General features: G+C 37.0%; 1 protein-coding gene across 1 annotated transcript in view; it reads right to left on the minus strand.

The window, feature by feature from the left end:
- LOC150084737 (RNA polymerase II-associated protein 1) overlaps positions 1-19,150 on the minus strand; it is a 630,471-nt gene that overhangs the window by 517,856 nt on the left and 93,465 nt on the right. Inside the window, exon 5 of the mRNA XM_090376342.1 lies at positions 4,659-4,742. Coding sequence (XP_090232468.1) covers positions 4,659-4,742 — 84 coding nt within the window. The remainder of the gene's footprint in view (positions 1-4,658; positions 4,743-19,150) is intronic.

The raw sequence follows: 19,150 nt of genomic DNA on the forward strand, positions 1-19,150 counted from the left end.
GTAATTGCATAAAAGTATCGGTAAAGGTTTCCACGTGTTTCAACTCCGCTAACCGTTCGTAATTTTCCCGCCTTTGTGATACGATATACCGTACTAGATAGCGTTAGTTGAACTTCGTTAGCAGTTAAATTGTACGTTTAAATAAATACATATAACGACTTAGATTACAAACGTAATATAATTAATTATATTTAACATAATTAATTATACATATAACCCCTTAGGTTACGTAACATAAATAATTAGTAAAAACAAATAATTAATACATAACTTGATACGAAAGTTATAGAAAGGGATTTCGCAGATAACACTCGTTACTGAAACGTAAATATTTCGTAGATAACACTCGTTACTGAAACGTAAATATTCCGTAGATAACACTCGTTACTGAAACATAAATATAGCGTTATAACTGTGTTTGGATACAAGTTTAGGATTTAATTTTGTACAGAAATTGAAATTTTATTGAAAGTAAATCTAAATCATGACTCAAACCAGAGCAGCAAAGCAAAGGGCTCAAGCTAATGGGAATGCTGTGGCCCAGGGGAGAACTGAGGGGGCCAGTTGTCCTCTGAATCACAGCCTTGTAAGATGCACTATTTGCTTGATGTTTGCAGAGCAGTCAAGTATGGGACATGATACTGCCATGGGGGATGTCTTTGTGTGTGTGCGATGCAAGGAGTGTAAGGAGATAAGGCGACAACTCAGCATTGTTATGGGCCTATATGAGAGCTTGAAGGATAGGGTGGATGCCCTCGAAGGATTACAAGTGAGGGGCCCATCAAGCTCTCAGCTGCCCACACCAATGCCAGAGCTTGCACTTGGTCATCGCGGAACACAGCGGCAACCCCCAAGGCAGAATGCGCTGGTCCCAAAGGAACTAGTAGTTGTTGGAGACTCTATTGTCAGGGAAACGGGAAACATGCTTTGTAAAAAGGACAGGTGGAATAGGACCAGGGTATGTCTGCCAGGGGCAAAAGTTGATGACGTTGTAGAGCGGATATCATCCTTTAAGGGCACAAAAGGTGATATAGTTGTACACGTTGGCACTAATGACATTAAGAGTAGGAGACCGGCGGAATTACTTGACAAGTACAGGTCACTGATGAAAAAAAGCCGTGAATTAGGGTTGAAATTGAAAGTGTCTGCAATTCTGCCCAGACACGATAGGAGGGAGTATATGATGAGAGCCCTGTCAATCAATTCGGCCCTGGAAAGATTGTGCAGGGCTCAAGGGGTAGAATTTTTTTCAGCCTGGTCTGTACTTGTTAACAGGAGAGACTGCTTCTACAGGGATGGGATACACTTAAATAGAAAGGGTGCAAGAATGTTTGCTGATGCTATCGAGGCAATGTTAGGTGGGTCGGAAAACTGCTAGATTGGGGGGATACAAGGACTAATAGATTAACAGTAGCCACTGGCAGAGGTGAAAGTGATTCTTGCACTGCTTCTATTGGAATGAGCTGCAGCCTGGAAAATAAGATGCAGGATATTTCAGAGACTGCTGGGAATCATAGGGGTACAAGTAAACACATGGGTTGTGTTAGGGTAGCTAAGAAAAAGAACAGGTGCATGTATACTTGTGTGTACACCAATGCTAGGAGTTTAGTAAATAAATTTGATGAATTTGAGGTGTTGCTCAAAACATCAAAGGCAGATATTGTGGGGATTTCAGAGACGTGGTGTCACACAGATATAAGAAATGCAGAACTGGAATTTGGGGAGTACAATGTCTACAGAAAGGATAGACAGGATAGGAAGGGAGGAGGGGTTATGCTATTAGTTAAAAAACACATAAAATCCAAGGAAGTGAAGCCAGTCGACATCGCTGGACAGTGCAGTGTCGAGTCAGTTTGGTGTGACATAAGCATTGGGAGATCAAAATTGAGAGTAGGAGTGTGCTATAGGCCTAATGACTCTGATGAGTATAATAAGAAACTGTTCGGAGAAATAGAGTGGGCCAGTAAATCAGAGAGTCTTATAATGGGGGATTTTAATTTCCCAGATATTGACTGGAATTTGGGGGCTGGTCACTCACACAGTAGCAAGGCTTTTGTGGATTTATTGGATGATTGTTTTCTACATCAGCATGTTCGGGAGGCAACTAGAGGGAGTAATACTCTTGATTTGATTATCAGTAGTGATTCTTCATGCATTAAGAATCTGCAGATAAATGAACCACTTGGTGGCAGTGATCACAGTGTGCTGAAGTGGGAGTTACTCAAAGAGGTAACTACCATTAGGGGTAAAGGGAAGGGGTATTGCTTTCGTAAAGGGGACTACAATGGACTGAGACAGTATTTAAATTCTATACAGTGGGATCAACTGATGATATTGCCAACAGCAAATTCAAAATGGGAAGCATTCAAAGAACTTATCGTGGAAGCTACTAGGCTTTACATACCAACTAAGAAATATTGTTCAAGGTTTAGGCCTAAATGGTTGTCAGATGAACTAATGAGGCATATGGCAGAGAAGAAAAATGCATGGGATACATACAAATTAACACGTGACACGGACGCCTATGATAGATACAAGTTGATCTGTAACCAAGTTACAAAGGAGGTTAGGCAGGCGAAGGCAGATTACGAGAGATCCTTGGCAAGGGATGCGAAGAAAAACAGCAAAGAGTTCTTTACTTATGTAAACTCTAGAAGGAAGGGGATGAATCAGATTGGTCCACTTGAGATCGATGGGTCAACTGTTGATGACCCTGCTCGGGTAGCTAACAAACTAAATGAATATTTTGCATCGACATTCACACATGAGGAGTTATTCAGCGAGGGGAATGCCAGAGGTGTATTCAACTCTAGCAGTAAGCTAGAGAATCTTGTAATAACTGAGAGCAAAGTGGAGGAGAAATTGTTGAAGATAAACACAAGAAAGGCACCTGGGGTGGATGGGATCTATCCAGTTATATTAAAGGAGGCAGCAAAGGAGGTAAGCAAACCCTTAGCCATAATTATGAGAGCTTCCTTGGACTCAGGGGAGGTACCCATTGACTGGAGATGTGCAAATGTGACCCCATTTCACAAAGGGGGATCAAAGGCTGACACAAGTAATTATAGACCTGTGAGTTTAACTTCTGTTCCCGGAAAATTAATGGAGGCACTGGTGAAAGAAGCACTGCAGGATCATCTAGACAAGACTTCAGTTATAGCTAGGACACAGCATGGTTTTGTTAAGGGGAAGTCTTGCCTGACCAATTTGATTGGATACTATGATGCAGTCACAAAAGAACTGGATGCAGGGAATAACTTTGATATTATATACTTGGATCTTAGAAAGGCTTTTGATACTGTTGCACATGGAAGACTGCTGCACAAATTGGAGCAGGGTGGCATTGGAGGCAAGTTGCTGCTATGGATAAAGGGGTGGTTGAGGGGGAGAAGACAGAGAGTGGTAATCAATGGACACTGCTCATCGTGGACTAATGTTATTAGTGGAGTCCCTCAGGGTTCAGTATTGGGGCCTTTATTGTTTTCTGTATTTATAAATGATATTGATGATGGTATATCAGGCTTAATGTCCAAGTTTGCAGACGATACGAAGGTTGGCAGGGTTGTCAAGGACACTACTGACACTATGCTGCTGCAACAGGATTTGGAAAGGTTGAGCAGATGGGCTTCGAGGTGGCAAATGAAGTTTAACATTGACAAATGTAAAGTACTACATATGGGAAACAGCAACCCCAGAGCAACGTATCAACTCTGTGGTACTACACTGACAGTGGTAGAGAATGAAAGGGACCTGGGGGTGGTGGTGCAGGCAGATATGAAGTTCTCTGAGCAGTGCAGACGAGCTGCAAGAGTAGCTCATGGTGTATTGTCAATGATATATAGGAATTTTTCTAGCAGGGATAAGGAGGTGATTATTCCCTTGTATAAGGCAATGGTCAGGCCACACCTAGAGTACTGTATACAGGCCTGGAGGCCTCATTTCAGGAAGGATGTAGAGCTGCTGGAACGAGTACAGAGAAGGGCAACTAGATTGGTGAATGGGACAAAGGGGTTCTCTTACGAAGAAAGGCTTAAGTTTTGCAAATTACAGTGTCTGGAGACTAGGCACCAGCGGGGTGATCTGATAGAGGTGTACAAAGCCTTGCATGGTTTGAGCATGCTCAATGCTGATGGGATTCTTCCTCTAGCTCAGAAAAATCACCTGAGAGGGCATAAATTCAAATTGAGGAAAGACAGATGTAGGATAGATGTGCGGAAATTTGCCTTTAGCCAGCGGGTGGTTGGTGGGTGGAACAGACTTCCATCCCTTGTCGTGGAAGTTGATAGCCTAAATAAGTTTAAGGCTCAGCTGAACAGGTATTTCGAACGAACAGAGGGGTGAAGTGGAAGTGGTTATTTTTATTTATTTATGTTACTTTTTTTTTTTGTTTTTTTTTTTTGGCTGATGCTGCATAAGCTTGCTTTCTTGCATCAAATGCCTCTACTAATGCTAATGCTAAATGCTAATGCTTTCACTGTCAGTTACATGAACCTGTTAAGTCAGTGCCCATAATAAAAAATTTGTCTATCTTGGTAAATTTAGCAAAGTGTGGCAGTATAGTAAAACAAAATAAAGAGTGAGGAATGCTGTCAAACATTACTCTACAAAATATGTACATTCGGTTATGTAGGTCAATTCAAAAAAGTAACTTTTCTTACCTCAGAATCCATGGATGTAACCTCAAGAAGGGACAATGAAGCAGAAGACAGACTGTTCACCTTGAAACCACTCGTGTCATGTTCCTAAAAAAAAATATATAATTATATATATTAAATGTAATTTAAAGTCAGAGTTACAGTTTATGGAAAAATAAAAATAAAAAATAAATAAGCAAGGTATAACAAATGCACCAAAATGTGCAAAGCAGCAGTAAAGGATGCAAAAGTATATAAGCATGTAAGAATAGATAAGTCTGATAAAGTTTGCATAGATGGAGGTGAAAATTACACAAAGTGCCAAGGACTAGAAGGGTAAGGATAGTAGAAAAAAGAAGTATGTAGATTTGAAAAAGGTGAAAGAATGTTAATATCCCAAAAGTTACGATGAATTAAGAAAATTATGGGCTGAACTGCAAAACCAATTTTGAGGTGAAGGAACTGTACAGTAAAAATATTAATATTAAATGATTAAACAAAATCAAGTAAAATAGAATAAAAGGTGGTAGAGCTGTCGTCAGATACCGGTGGGCAAATTTAGTTATAAGTCGAATACAGGGAGCGCAAAAATGCTAAGTCTGATGTCAGCAGAAGTAAATATTGATATATGGTCAGTTATTTCATCAGGGGACTACACCTGACCATGTATCAGGAACTGCATTTCTGTACATGTCCATAACAGTAGAAGAAATGTGATATAAAGCCAAAAAGCAAAAAATAAAGAAATAAAAATAAACAAATTCAAAAAGCAAAAAAAAAAAAAAAAAATAGCACATTCTTTTATAGTATGGACAAGGTACTCCCAACGCAGTGTCAATGATATGAAAATTATTAAGATAAAAATAAGGATAAGGCTAAAAAATATAATTAAGTGTTTTCAGAGTGTGAAAAAGGTTCTGAAATACAGTCGAACTTCCCTCTAACGAATTCGATAAATCCAGCGAAAAAATTCGTTATAGAGAAATTTCGTTATACAGAGAATATCTTTTTTATTAGAAATTATCTAATTAGATTATGAAAATGAATCTATATTCATTTTTAATGTATTTTATTTTAAAAACATACTCATTTAAATCACATTGACACAATTTTCGCCAGTAAGTATCACAAATTAAAAAAAAAATCTGTAATTTTCGTTTGCACAGTACAATTAAAAAATTGTCTGATTCTCAAAGAAAACCTCACATTTGTTCAGAGCATTAAAAACATTATCAGAAACATTTTCACAAAACTGTAGACCCATAAGAAACATTTTAAAAGCGTTAATCATTTCTTTGCGAGTTGGCTTTTCTACGGGTTGTTCTGATGCGTCTTCAGCGCCATCATTAATTTCTTCGTGATCATGGTCACGTCTAACACTGTTTAGCAGTATTTCATCTTCATTTGGTGTTCTGCTGTGATCTACACAAACATAACTATCCAGTGTTATTTCATTTTCGATGTTTCTGGATGATTCTAATAATGTCCAAAAGTTTTTAAGTTGTGAAAGAGGCAGTTCATCTTGTTCGCCCATCGTTGTTCGACTTCTGTATTCAATGCAAATCCCACTTTCGAAAAACAATTTTGAATAGTGTATTCAGTGACATCGTTTGTCCAAACTTTTGCCAGTTCAGAGATGCAATCTGTAAGGTTAACTGTAACCTCCAAGTTTATATTTTCTGATAACGCATTGACAATCTTCATTATTATTCTCTTTCGATAATGAAATTTAAAATTTTTAATAATGCCTTGGTCCATTGGCTGGAGTTTTGATGTTACGTTTGGTGGTAAAAACAACAACTTCGCACTTTTAAGTTTGGCAGAAATACTGGCAGGATGTGCCAGAGAGTTGTCAGTTACCAACACGATTTTCCTTTTTTCTTTCGTTAAAAAAAAAAAGATTTTGTGCCTCTAAAACATCTTGGGTTTTTTGATATTCCGATGACTAAAATTCTTAATTTTTCACTTCCTGTCATATTTGCTCCAACTAGCACAGTGATTCTTTCTTTGCTTTGTTTTCCGCCAAAACATTTATCATCCTTAAAAGCAAGTGTTCTATTCGGTAAACATTTAAAGAATAAACCCATTTCGTCAGCATTAAAAACATCCTTACGCTCATATTCTTCCAAAATCTTCTTTAAGATATTGTTCCTCCAACTGTTGCAATCTTCTTCGCTTACATTAACACTTTCTCCACAAATAACCTTTTCCATGATTCTGTGGCGCTTCTTAAATTTATCTAGCCACCCAGTGCTCGCATTAAATTCTATATTTGCACAGTCCCTTGGAATGAAATTTCAAGGGACTGTGCAAATTTCAGAGCTTGTTGCTTAATTATTAGGCCCGATATTGGTATATTATTTTCAGGTAAAAGAATCTGCACCCATTTTAGAACAGCTTTATCAACATCTTCGTATATACACAACTTAATTCCCTTCTTGTCTGCTCCTCCTTCAATTGCATTTAAAATTGATTCTCGATTTTTTAAAATCGTAGATAAACTGCTTGTAGGTATGCCAAATTTCTCTGCAAGATCTTTTTTCTTAAAATCCTGGTCAATATCATATCAATATTTGCTTTATCATTAATACTTAAACACTTTCTCTTCGACATTGTTTCTGCAATTGTAAAAATTACTCTACTGCAGCTCTTGCTGATACATACATACACCGCAAACTTCGCTGTACTGGCCATATAGTGAATTGTTAGTACCGCCTACTCAATGATGTTCACTTGCCAATTCAACAGTAAGTATCACGTGACCTTTCCTATCAATCACTTTAAAGAAATATACAACTTTGTGAATTTCTTTTATTCTGCTTTCATTCATATATACATGAAAGAAAATTTATGATTAATGTATGCTGTATGTTACTTTTCAGAAAAAAAAAAAAAAAAATACAAGAGCATATAGCCTATGTGATTGTTGACGAACGAAATTAAAAAAAAAAAAAAAAAAAACATTCACGAAAACCATCTACTGGGAGTCCAGTTAGATGAGAACGGATATATCATATAATGATTGACAGGAAGGTCACGTGGTACAGTTGAGGTGAGAAGCAAGTGTCACTCAGTAGGCATTACTAAAAACCGACTATGGTAGCATTCTATGTATTGCCGCTGCAGCATGCTAAAGTTTACCGCAACGAATTTCGTTTTCCCCTGAGTCAACATCAATTTACAAATCTACCCTATTTATTGTAAAGTCTACGACCACTTTTAAGAAAACCCATTTGGTTTAATAACTGTTAAAAATGAAACAAAGACCCTCCCCTACGGGCCGTCAATGGCCACAAGTGTTTACTAAAAGGATGATCATTTAATTCCAGATACTAATGTGCAATTTTGGAAGGAAGGAGGCAGTATATTTGAGCAGCTGTTTAGCAGTAAATGCTTGAAAATCTTCAAAAATGATTTTACTAATTTTTTTAAAAATTTGTTATAGAGAGACTAACACTTCGCTATATGGGGTTAATTTTACATGTAATTTCGTTTCAAGGTGCAATGTTTTGCAAAAAAATTCGTAATATAGAGAAATTCGTTAAATAGAAGTTCCACTGTATATGTAGATTTTTGAGTAAATATGGAAAAATATTTTAGTCTTGGAATTTTGTAGAGATTAGAAGAATTAAAATAAATAGTAACAAGCACATTGTATAGGGAGAGGTATTAAATTGAGAATGGAGAAGGGATAAAGGCGTAGTTAAATAAAGATGAAAATGGCGATAGAATGAGGATAGTTGGAAAGTTCATATCACCCTCGTATTGCACTAATAGCTCTATGAACAGGAAGAAAGGTAAAAAGTATAGAAAAAGTTATTAAAACATACTGAGCTAGCTGGGGTTGTAAAATTCAACCTTTTTGTAAGGGACCTGGCTTTGTAAGAGTTAGTACATATATATAAATATACATACAGGAACTCCCAGACTTACATAAGGGTTGCGTTCTGTGGAATGCTATGTAAGTCAAATTTTATGTAAGTTGGAATTTCTCCCATGCTTGTGCAGCACTCACAACTGTGCTCGCTGAATTGATTTAATCAAAAAAAGAAAAGTTCAATAAACATGTAAATAGAATTTATATGTAAATTGTATTACATGTAAATTTATACTTATATTTATATTTCATATTATACTTATATTTTTTATATTTTATATTATACTTATATTCATATATTTTAAATTTTATATTATACTTATATTTATACATGTAAATTGTATTTATTCAATTTTTTTATCTCATGCGCAGGAAAAATTACAAAAGGGTGCAAATTAAAAAAAATTCAAAATTATAAAATTACAAAAAAAAGAGAGGAGACAGGCATAAGGTCTGTAGGTTTCACCTCTCGAGCATCGTTACCAGAATCGACATCTTCAGCTGATAAGTACGCCACTGCAGAGGTTGAGAGCTGTGCAGATTTAGAAGGGGTCGGCCGCTCAACCTTACGAAAGAACATATTAATGGATGGCTGGATGGTGGCTTTTTTTCTTGTCATCGTAGATTTCTTTGTAGCAAGCAAGCATATGGATTTTTGCAAGCAAGCAAGCACCACTCTGTTAACTTTTAAGAATCGTTCGCTGTCAGGATTTACCTTCACAAATCCTCACCATTGACGATGCAATTTCACGAAATGCCATTGCCATATCTCTCTCTCTAGTGATGAAGCATCTCGGCTTCTCATTTAGTTCATCTTGAGCTTCGTCAGCATTTTCTTCTTTCACTATTGTTGCCTGCAAGTCAATAAGTTCTTCGTTAGATAATTCCTTCCTCTATTAACTCCTCCACGTCTTTGGCACCAACCTCCAACTGAAGTAGCTCTGCAACCTTTACAATCTTATCTGTAACCTCTTCATATGATTTGTCTTTTTCAAATTCTTCGAAGCCTTTTATGCAGTGGGCATATTTTCTTCCATTGCCATTTAAACAACTTTTAGTAATTTCCGCCCAGGCCTTATTAAACTTTTAAGATGGAGTGGTAAATATTGTAAAATTTCCAAAACTCTCTTAATGTAAAATTTTTCTCATCATCTACTGCAGACAATGCCTGAGCAAATGTTGTGCATAAATAGTATGCTTTTAAATTAGAAATAACACCCTGATCCATAGGTTGGATGAGTGAAGTTGTGTTTGGCGGTGGAAATATGACTCTCATGTTCAAATTTAAATCATTTAGATGCGTAGGATGTCCAGGAGTGTTATCTAATAGAAGCAAAATCTTGAAAGGTACGTAGTTGTCTTTACAATATTTTTCAACCTTGGGAATGAAGCAGCATATAAACCAATTCTCAAAGAGAGATATTTTTATCCATGCTCTCTGGTTCGATCGGAAATGCATGGGTAGGGTGGCTTTATTGATGCCCTTAAATTTACGAGAATTTCCAGAATGGTACACAAGCAATGGTTTTTAATCTGTAATCTCCTGCTGCATTAGCCCCAAGCAAGACCATGGCCCTATCTTTTGACGCCTTGAAACCTGGCATTATATTTTCCTCTTTGGCAATGTATGTTCGATCAGGTATTTTTTTCCAATACACAATAGTCTCGTCAACATTACAAATGTGCTGTGTTGAATAGACAGCCACCTTCATCAATAATTTTTTCCAACACATCAAAAAATTTCTCTGCAGCTGCAGAATCGGCACTGACGACTCCACTGCACAATTTAACGTTGTGGAAACCAGTGTGATGCTTGAACCAAGTTTATTTAATGAAAAAACTTTCGAGCCTACAGACCAGTAAGGCTCCGGAAGTTGATGGAATATAATCTTAAGGGAAGCGGCAAGCGAGTGCATTGAACCATTGAGGCTAATTATGCGAGCATCACTACCCATATGCAAAGTACTGCATATGGGTAGAAGTAACCCCAGAGAAACGTACTAACTGTGTGGTACTACACTTAAGGTGGTAGAAAATGAAAAAGACCTGGGAGTAATTGTGCAGTCAGATATGAAGTTCTCTGAGCAATGTAGCCAGGCTGCCAGGGCAAGTCATGGGGTTTTGTCAATGATATATAGGAATTTTGCTAGCAGGGAAAAGGAGGTGATTATCCCTCTGTATAAGGCAATGGTCAGGCCACGCCTTGAGTACTGCGTACAGGTCTGGAGGCCTCATTTTAGGAAGGATGTAGATTTACTTGAGCGTGTACAGAGGAGGGCAACAAGATTGGTGAGGGGAATGAAGGGATCCTCTTACCAAGAGAGACTTAAGTTCTGCAAATTGCAGTGGCTGGAGACTAGGCACCTGCTCGGTGATCTGATTGAGGTATGTAAGGCCTTGAATGGGTTGAGCACGCTGAATTCTGATGGGATCCTTCCACTTGTTCAGATTACGAACCTAAGGGGGCATAAATTCAAATTAAGAAAAGACAGATGTAGAATAGATGTGCGGAAATTTGCCTTTAGCCAGCGGGTGGTTAATTGCTGGAACAAACTTCCATTTGTCGTTGTGGAAGTTGATAGGTTGAATAAATTTAAGGAGGAACTGGACAGGCATTTGGAGGGAATGGTGTGATTTTTTTTTTTTGGCTGATGCTGCATAAGCTCATACATTTTCTTTCTTGCATCACATGCCACTACTACTACTACTCTGCAGAGATTCCCTTGGATTGGAAAAGTGCAAATGTATCTCCCATACATAAGGGTGGCTCTAAAAGTGAAGTTGGAAATTATAGACCTGTCAGTCTGACTTCAGTAGTAGGGAAAATCATGGAGGCAATGATCAAGGGTGGAATTCAGGATCATTTGGATCGAATTGAAATTCTCAAGGATACTCAGCATGGTTTTGTAAAGGGAAAATCATGTTTAACAAACCTGGTTTGCTATTTCGAAAGGGTCACTCACGAGCTGGATTTAGGGAATAATTTCGACATTGTTTATTTAGATTTCAGCAAAGCTTTTGACTCAGTCCCACATGAGCGGTTGCTTTATAAGCTGGAACAAGTTGGAATCACTAGGAAAATCCTTAGATGGATAGAAGGATGGCTTCAGGCAGGAGGCAGAGGGTTGTGATAAATGGCTATTCCTCAGATTGGGTTGATGTAAGAAGTGGGGTTCCCCAAGGATCAGTATTAGGACCACTGTTGTTTTTAATTTTCATAAACGACATTGATTATCAGCAGTGATTCTTCATGCATTAAGAATCTGCAGATAAATGAACCACTAGGTGGCAGTGATCACAGTGTGCTGAAGTGGTATTTACTCAAAGAGGTAACTACCATTAGGGGTAAAGAGAAGGGTTATTGCTTCCGTAAAGGGGACTACGATGGACTGAGACAGTATTTAAATTCTATACAGTGGGACCAACTGATGATGTTACCAACAGCAAATTCAAAATGGGAAGCATTCAAAGAACTTATCTTGGAAGCTACTAGGCTTTACATACCAACTAAGAAATATTGTTCAAGGTTTAGGCCAAAATGGATGTCAGATGAACTAATGAGGCATATGGCAGAGAAGAAAAATGCATGGGATACTTAAAAATTAACACATGACACAGAAGCCTATGATAGATACAAGTTGATATGCAACCAAGTTACAAAGGAGGTTAGGCAGGCGAAGGCAGATTACGAGAAATCCTTGGCAAGGGATGCAAAGAAAAACAGCAAAGAGTTCTTTATGTAAACTCTAGAAGGAAGGGGATGAATCAGATTGGTCCACTTGATATTGATGGGTCAACTGTTGATGATCCTGCTCAGGTAGCTAACAAACTGAATGAATATTTTGCATCGACATTCACACATGAGGAGTTATTCAGCAAGGGGAATGCCAGAAGTGTATTCAACTCTAGCAGTAAGCTACAGAATCTTGAAATAACTGGGAGTAAAGTGGAGGTGAAACTGTTGAAGATAAACACAAGAAAGGCACCCGGGGTGGATGGGATCTATCCAGTTATATTAAAGGAGGCAGCAAAGGAAGTAAGCAAACTCTTAGCCATAATTATGAGAGCTTCCTTGGACTCAGGGGAGGTACCCATAGACTGGAAATGTGCAAATGTGACCCCAATTCACAAAGGAGGATCAAAGGCTGACACAAGTAATTATAGACCTGTGAGCTTAACTTCTGTTCCAGGAAAATTAATGGAGGCACTGGTTAAAGAAGCACTGCAGGATCATTTAGACAAGACTTCAGTTATAGCTCAGACACAGCATGGTTTTGTTAAGGGGAAGTCTTGCCTGACCAACTTGATTGGATACTATGATGCAGTCACAAAAGAACTGGATGCAGGGAATAACTTTGATATTATATACTTGGATCTTAGAAAGGCTTTTGATACTGTTGCACATGGAAGACTGCTACACAAATTAGAGCAGTGTGACATTGGAGGCAAATTGCTGCTATGGATAAAGGGGTGGTCGAGGGGGAGAAGACAGAGAGTGGTAATCAATGGACACTGCTCATCGTGGACTAATGTTATTAGTGGAGTCCCTCAGGGCTCAGTGTTGGGTCCATTATTGTTTTCTGTATTTATAAATGATATTGATAATGGTATATCAAGCTTAATGTCCAAGTTTGCAGACAATACAAAGGTTGGCAGGGTTGTCAAGGACACTACTGACACTATGCTGCTGCAACAGGATCTGGAAATGTTGAGCAGATGGCTGAGAGGTGGCAAATGAAGTTTAACATTGACAAATGTAAAGTACTACACATGGGAAACAGCAACCCCAGAGCAACGTATCAACTCTGTGGTACTACACTGACAGTGGTAGAGAATGAAAGGGACTTGGGGGTGGTTGTACAGGCAGATATGAAGTTCTCTGAGCAGTGCAGACGGGCTGCAAGAGTAGCTCATGGAGTATTGTCAATGATATACAGGAATTTTTCCAGCAGGGATAAGGAGGTGATTATTCCATTGTATAAGGCAATGGTCAGGCCACACCTAGAGTACTGTATACAGGTCTGGAGGCCTCATTTCAAGAAGGATGTAGAGCTGCTGGAACGAGTACAGAGAAGGGCAACAAGATTAGTGAATGGAACAAAGGGGTGCTCTTACGAAGAAAGGCTTAAGTTTTGCAAATTACAGTGTCTGGAGACTAGGCACCAGCGAGGTGATCTGATAGAGGTGTATAAAGCGGAAATTTGCCTTTAGCCAGCGGGTGGTTGGTTGGTGGAACAGACTTCCATCCCTTGTGGTGGAGGTTGATAGCCTAAATAAGTTTAAGGCTCAGCTGGACAGGTATTTTGAACGAACAGAGGGGTGAAGTGGAAGTGGGTTTTTTTTTTTTTTTTTTTTGGCTGATGCTGCATAAGCTTGCTTTCTTGCATCAAATGCCTCTACTAATGCTAATGCTAATTGATGAAGGGATAGAGGGCATGATGTCTAAATTTGCAGATGATGTTAAAATTGGTAGAGTAGTTAATGATCACTGTCAAGCTGAGCTTCTTCAGAGAGACCTAGATAGACTTCAAGAATGGTCAGAAAAATGGCAGCTGTGCTTTAATCCAACAAAGTGTAAGGTATTACACCTGGGAAACAGTAATCCCAAAAAAACTTATTCACTTGGTGGAGTTCAACTAAACCCAGTACTGGAGGAAAGGGACTTGGGTGTTACGATACGGTCAGACATGAAATTCTCTGAACATTGTAAACAGGTTGCAAGGAAGGCCCATGGTGTCCTATCGATGATCTATCGAACTTTTGCAAGTAGAGATAGGGACGTGATAATCCCATTATATAAGGTTTATGTTAGACCACACTTGGAATACTGTGTTCAAGTATGGAGACCGCACCTAAAGAAAGACATCGAGCTTCTTGAAAGGGTGCAAAGAAGGGTAACTTGCCTGGTGAGATCGGCAAAAGGGCGTCCTTATGAAGAAAGACTTCGAATATGTGGGTTGCAGAGTTTGGAAACTAGACACCTTAGAGGAGATTTGATTGAGGTGTTTAAGGCTCTGAGAGGCATCAGTAAAATGAATGAGGACGAAATTTTCAAGATTATAAATGATGCTAGAACTAGGGGACATAAATTCAAGTTATGGGGGGAAATGTTTAGATTGGACTGCAGGAAGTTTTATTTTAGCCAGTGATTTATAAATTACTGGAATAAGTTAACTTCATGGGTGGTAGAGGCCGACAGTTTGGGGAAATTCAAAGGTCATCTGGATAGTACTTTCGGGTAAGGGAAGCACATAGGATGATAGGTTTAATTTCCTTTTTTTTTTATTAATTATTATTATTTAGTTATTTATTTATTTTTTTTTTTTTTGGCTGGTGCAGCATAAGCCATAGGCTTTCTTGCACCATGCGGCCGTTACTAATACTAATACTAACCTATTAAACCATCCGTTGCTTGCCATGAACTTGGGTTGGGGTTTGCCATACATACCCTTAATATCTTCATAAATAATTCTTGCTTTTGCTTGAATGCCCATTGGACTCAGCGGCACTTGCTTCTGAATCTGATTTTCCATCCATATTATTAACAGCTGTTTCATCTTTGACATAGAAACTGAATGCTGTTTTACGATCACTGTTGATCTTAAGTGCATTGATCCTTTGATAGTGCACGTATAGTGCACTGTTCTTTAAAACAGTATTCACTGTTGAAGCAGCGAGACCTAATTCCCTTCCAATAGATGACAAACTTTGTCCCGCTTCCTAATTAATCATCTTCATTTCTAAATCAATTTTGTTTCGTTTCCTAGCACTGTCACTATTTACACTTTTTGCTGGTTGCTTTCCCTTCATCATTGTAAAATGTAAATAGGCATGAAGAGAAGTTTCTGAAAATTTGTTTTTTATATGACTGAAGATTTCAGTGAAGGGGAACACATTTCACCATAATAACCTAAAAACCCACACAATTGCATTTATCGGTATTATCGCAAATGCAATAAGATCAAGTTTACTAACCATTTAGTGCAAAAACCAGAAAGTGCAAATTGTTTTTATTGGTTTTGTTGTTTTATGGTCGTGACCTCCAGAAACGTGCTTTAGAAAAATATCACAAAGGGGTTCAAAATTGATTCTTATTGCAATTTTCATTATAAATATGACCTTTCTGTGTGATAAATAGCTTAGAAATATAGCAAAATTTTCAACTTCCAAGGACTTTGAAAGAATTACAAAAAAAAAAAAAAAAAAAAAAAATGTGTTATTGGGTTCAACATTACAATATTTTCACAATACCTCCATTTCTTCCTACAAAATACGTTTTCACATATTTTGTAGGAAAATACATGAAATTCAAAATACGTTTCCATGATTTTTTAAAGTTTTCACTGGCTGTCTAACACTAACATAAAGTCGAATTTCCGTAAGTCAAGTATTAAGTAATATAAATATATATATATATATATATATATAAAAAAATGAAAGGATTCCATATAGTTGTACTAGCATCTTTGCTGAATCTGAATAGTTGTGCTAGCACCTTTTGCAAATCTGAATCTTCCATAAAACCCAAATAGCTTTAAAAATAGTAATAATTAACAATAAATTAAAAACAATATACAGATTAATTAAAAGTCAATGATAAAAAAAAAAAAAAAATTAATGCAACATTTGTAGAACCTTTGGTATCCGTTTGTTGGTCCCCAGTGGTTTTTGTAGAACACACTTCAAGTACAACTGTTCCTAGACAACCTTGACTCTCAGATACTACTTACTTTGTATTAAAATGTTGTTAATATATTTCAAATCCTCATTTCAGATTTTTTTTAAAATTATATATCTGTCCCTCTTTTATTAAAAAGAAAAAGTAAACACAACAAAGATCATAAAATCATCTCAATTTTATTAAAAATCTCACAGACCCCACTTTGAAAACCAATGTTCTATACGATTTAAGAAAAAGATTAACATGTTTTATCACGAACTCTTGCATGGAATTCATTAAAGGTCAAAGACTTTCCAAGATAACCGAATGAGCTTGGGAGCTAACAGAGACAGGTATGTTATTCTTTCTTGGTTAAACTTTTATGTCAATCACTATAATGTTGTTAGCAGTTTCTGATAAAGGGGTAATTATAAAGTTGGCAGCCATTTATTGCATATGTAATATCCACATTAAAACTTTAGTTGCACACACACACACACACACACACACACACACACACACACACACACACACACACACACACACACACACACACACACACACACACACACACACACCTAAGTTAGTACACATCTCAAATGTACCTGAGAAAACAATTAATATAAAAAAAAAATTTTTTTAAAGTCAATTCCTACTTAGGTCAACAAAGGAAAATTTTATTTTAGTTACTTTTTATTAAATAATTACAATTAATATAAATATGTATATACATATGACAGAATCACAATATTAAGTGGCAAAATAGAAAGCGAATTTCCTTGCAATTTTCATTTTCCTTTCTATATATGGTGTTGGACTATTATTTTTATTCACATGTTTCATTTTCCATTTTGTTCCCTCCTTGACTCAGACTAGAACCCAGAATGAAAAAAGAATCTGAAAAAGAAATTTTTTTCCAGCGATTTACACGCTTCGCCACTGACGGTATTTATTCCTAAATTTACATCCTGCTAAATATCTTATATAAGAGAAATTTTTTTCTCCCATATAAAACTAAAATTAATTAATTAAATTTAATTAATGAATTAATATTTGAAAAAACTGTATTAACATCAAGTGTCATCCACTACAAGTTTAAAAAAATGTATTTGAACTTGAGTGGATGAATAACAAAAATTTATCAAAAAATTATTGATTTTCGCAAGAATTGAACTCGCATTCGTCACCTTCACGTGAAAAATACTGAAATCCTTGCATTTTACCGATTGAGCTACTGCCTGTTGATTTCAATTTTATTCCTAAATTTATATCCTGCTAAATATCTTATATAAGAGAAATTTTTTTCTCCCATATAAAACTAAAATTAATTAATTAAATTTAATTAATGAATTAATATTTGAAAAAACTGTATTAACATCAAGTGTCATCTACTACAAGTTTAAAAAAATTTATTTGAACTTCAGTGGATGAATAAAAAGTATTTTATTAACGATTGAAAATTTGAACAAGATATATAAATAAATATAGGGAGAGTGTGAACTAATAGTAGGAATTGAATAATGCAACACAACAGGAAAACATTAACACAAGTAGCATGTAATAAAACTACTTAACATAACCATTTACATCACGATCATGGTTGGTGGCGGGGTCAGACTGGAAGACTGGCCAAATCAACATTGCTGCCATTGTAAGATTTTAAGGTACATGAATTACCAGGTCATAAATCACCATATATAAGATTATTTGCAGATCAAGATGAAATAAGAGTGAAAATTACAGTATCATGTATTACTAAATAAGTGAATCTGTTTTACAAAGGAGAACTTTAGCTTTGTCAGATTCATCATTTAAGAGTTATCACAACACTTAAAAGAGTATGGGGATGGGGCGAAAGGTCTGCACATTGTAAGTTGAAATCACCAAATCGATGCACAATATTATATTAAAAGGGGTTAGCCATTGCTAAAATCCACATGCTCAGATCTTCTATCACTAAAGGTTTATGGGAGGAGAACAGTAGATTACTGTTAGGAATACAAGAATGCCATTAACATTGACTCCAATGGCAAGGGCTTCAAGCACCAAAGATTTAGCAGTGTATGTTTTTACTGCAGAAAATTAGGCATATGCATTCTCCTTTCTTTACATTATTACAACAAATGTAAAAAATTGTAATTAAATAATGAGAAAGTGGAGCAGGTCAATTTCTTGAGTTTATTGCATGGTATTAACTCAAGACTTGAAGGACTCTGCAAGGCTTTTAGGGGGAAATTTCTATCAGCATGGCCCACACTTGTAGGTAGAAGGAATACACTTAAACAAAGGTGGTGCAAAGGTTTTTGCCGGTATTATTGAGGATACCTTAAAGGTTCAGGGAAACTGCTAGTTAGGAGGGAATGTGGGTAATACTGACACGCATTTATCTGATAATATTGGTCAAAGTAACTCTTCCACATACCTCAAGAGCTCTTATCTGTTACCCCAACTGGGCATATTATCTAGGTGTTCTGAGGACAGAAACGTTTCAAGTGAGCGGGTAGCTAATTCCAGGGAAGAGAGCCTAAAAAACTTCAAGGGTTGTGTTAGGGTAGTTAAATATACAAGAACAGTAAGTCATAATTGTTTATATAGTAATGTTAGATGTGTCGTCAATAAAATGAGCGAATTCAAACTGCTGGTTAAAACAAGTAACACGGACATAATAGGGCTTACAGAGACGTGGTGCCACCCGGAAATTGGGGACGATGAGTTTCAGTATGGCTTGTATAATGTATTTAGGAAGGATAGGGTAGATAGAAGAGGTGGTGGGGTTAAGCAGCCTGAGTGCGACGATAGCTTTACTGGATTCAGACGTTTCACATGCTAGTATAGAATCTGTATGGTATTGAGATAGTTGGAAGTAAAGTGCAGCCATTATCAACCCACTGTAGGATGGAAGCCTCCTCAACAATTCATGCTGAGGGAAATGGACCATAATCTGCCACGCTGGTCCAGTGCGGGTTGGCAGATCGACCG

Source organism: Mastigoproctus giganteus, chromosome 6 (genome assembly GCF_048544385.1).
Source record: "Mastigoproctus giganteus isolate SK-2022 chromosome 6, ASM4854438v1, whole genome shotgun sequence".
NCBI lineage: Eukaryota > Metazoa > Arthropoda > Arachnida > Uropygi > Thelyphonidae > Mastigoproctus > Mastigoproctus giganteus.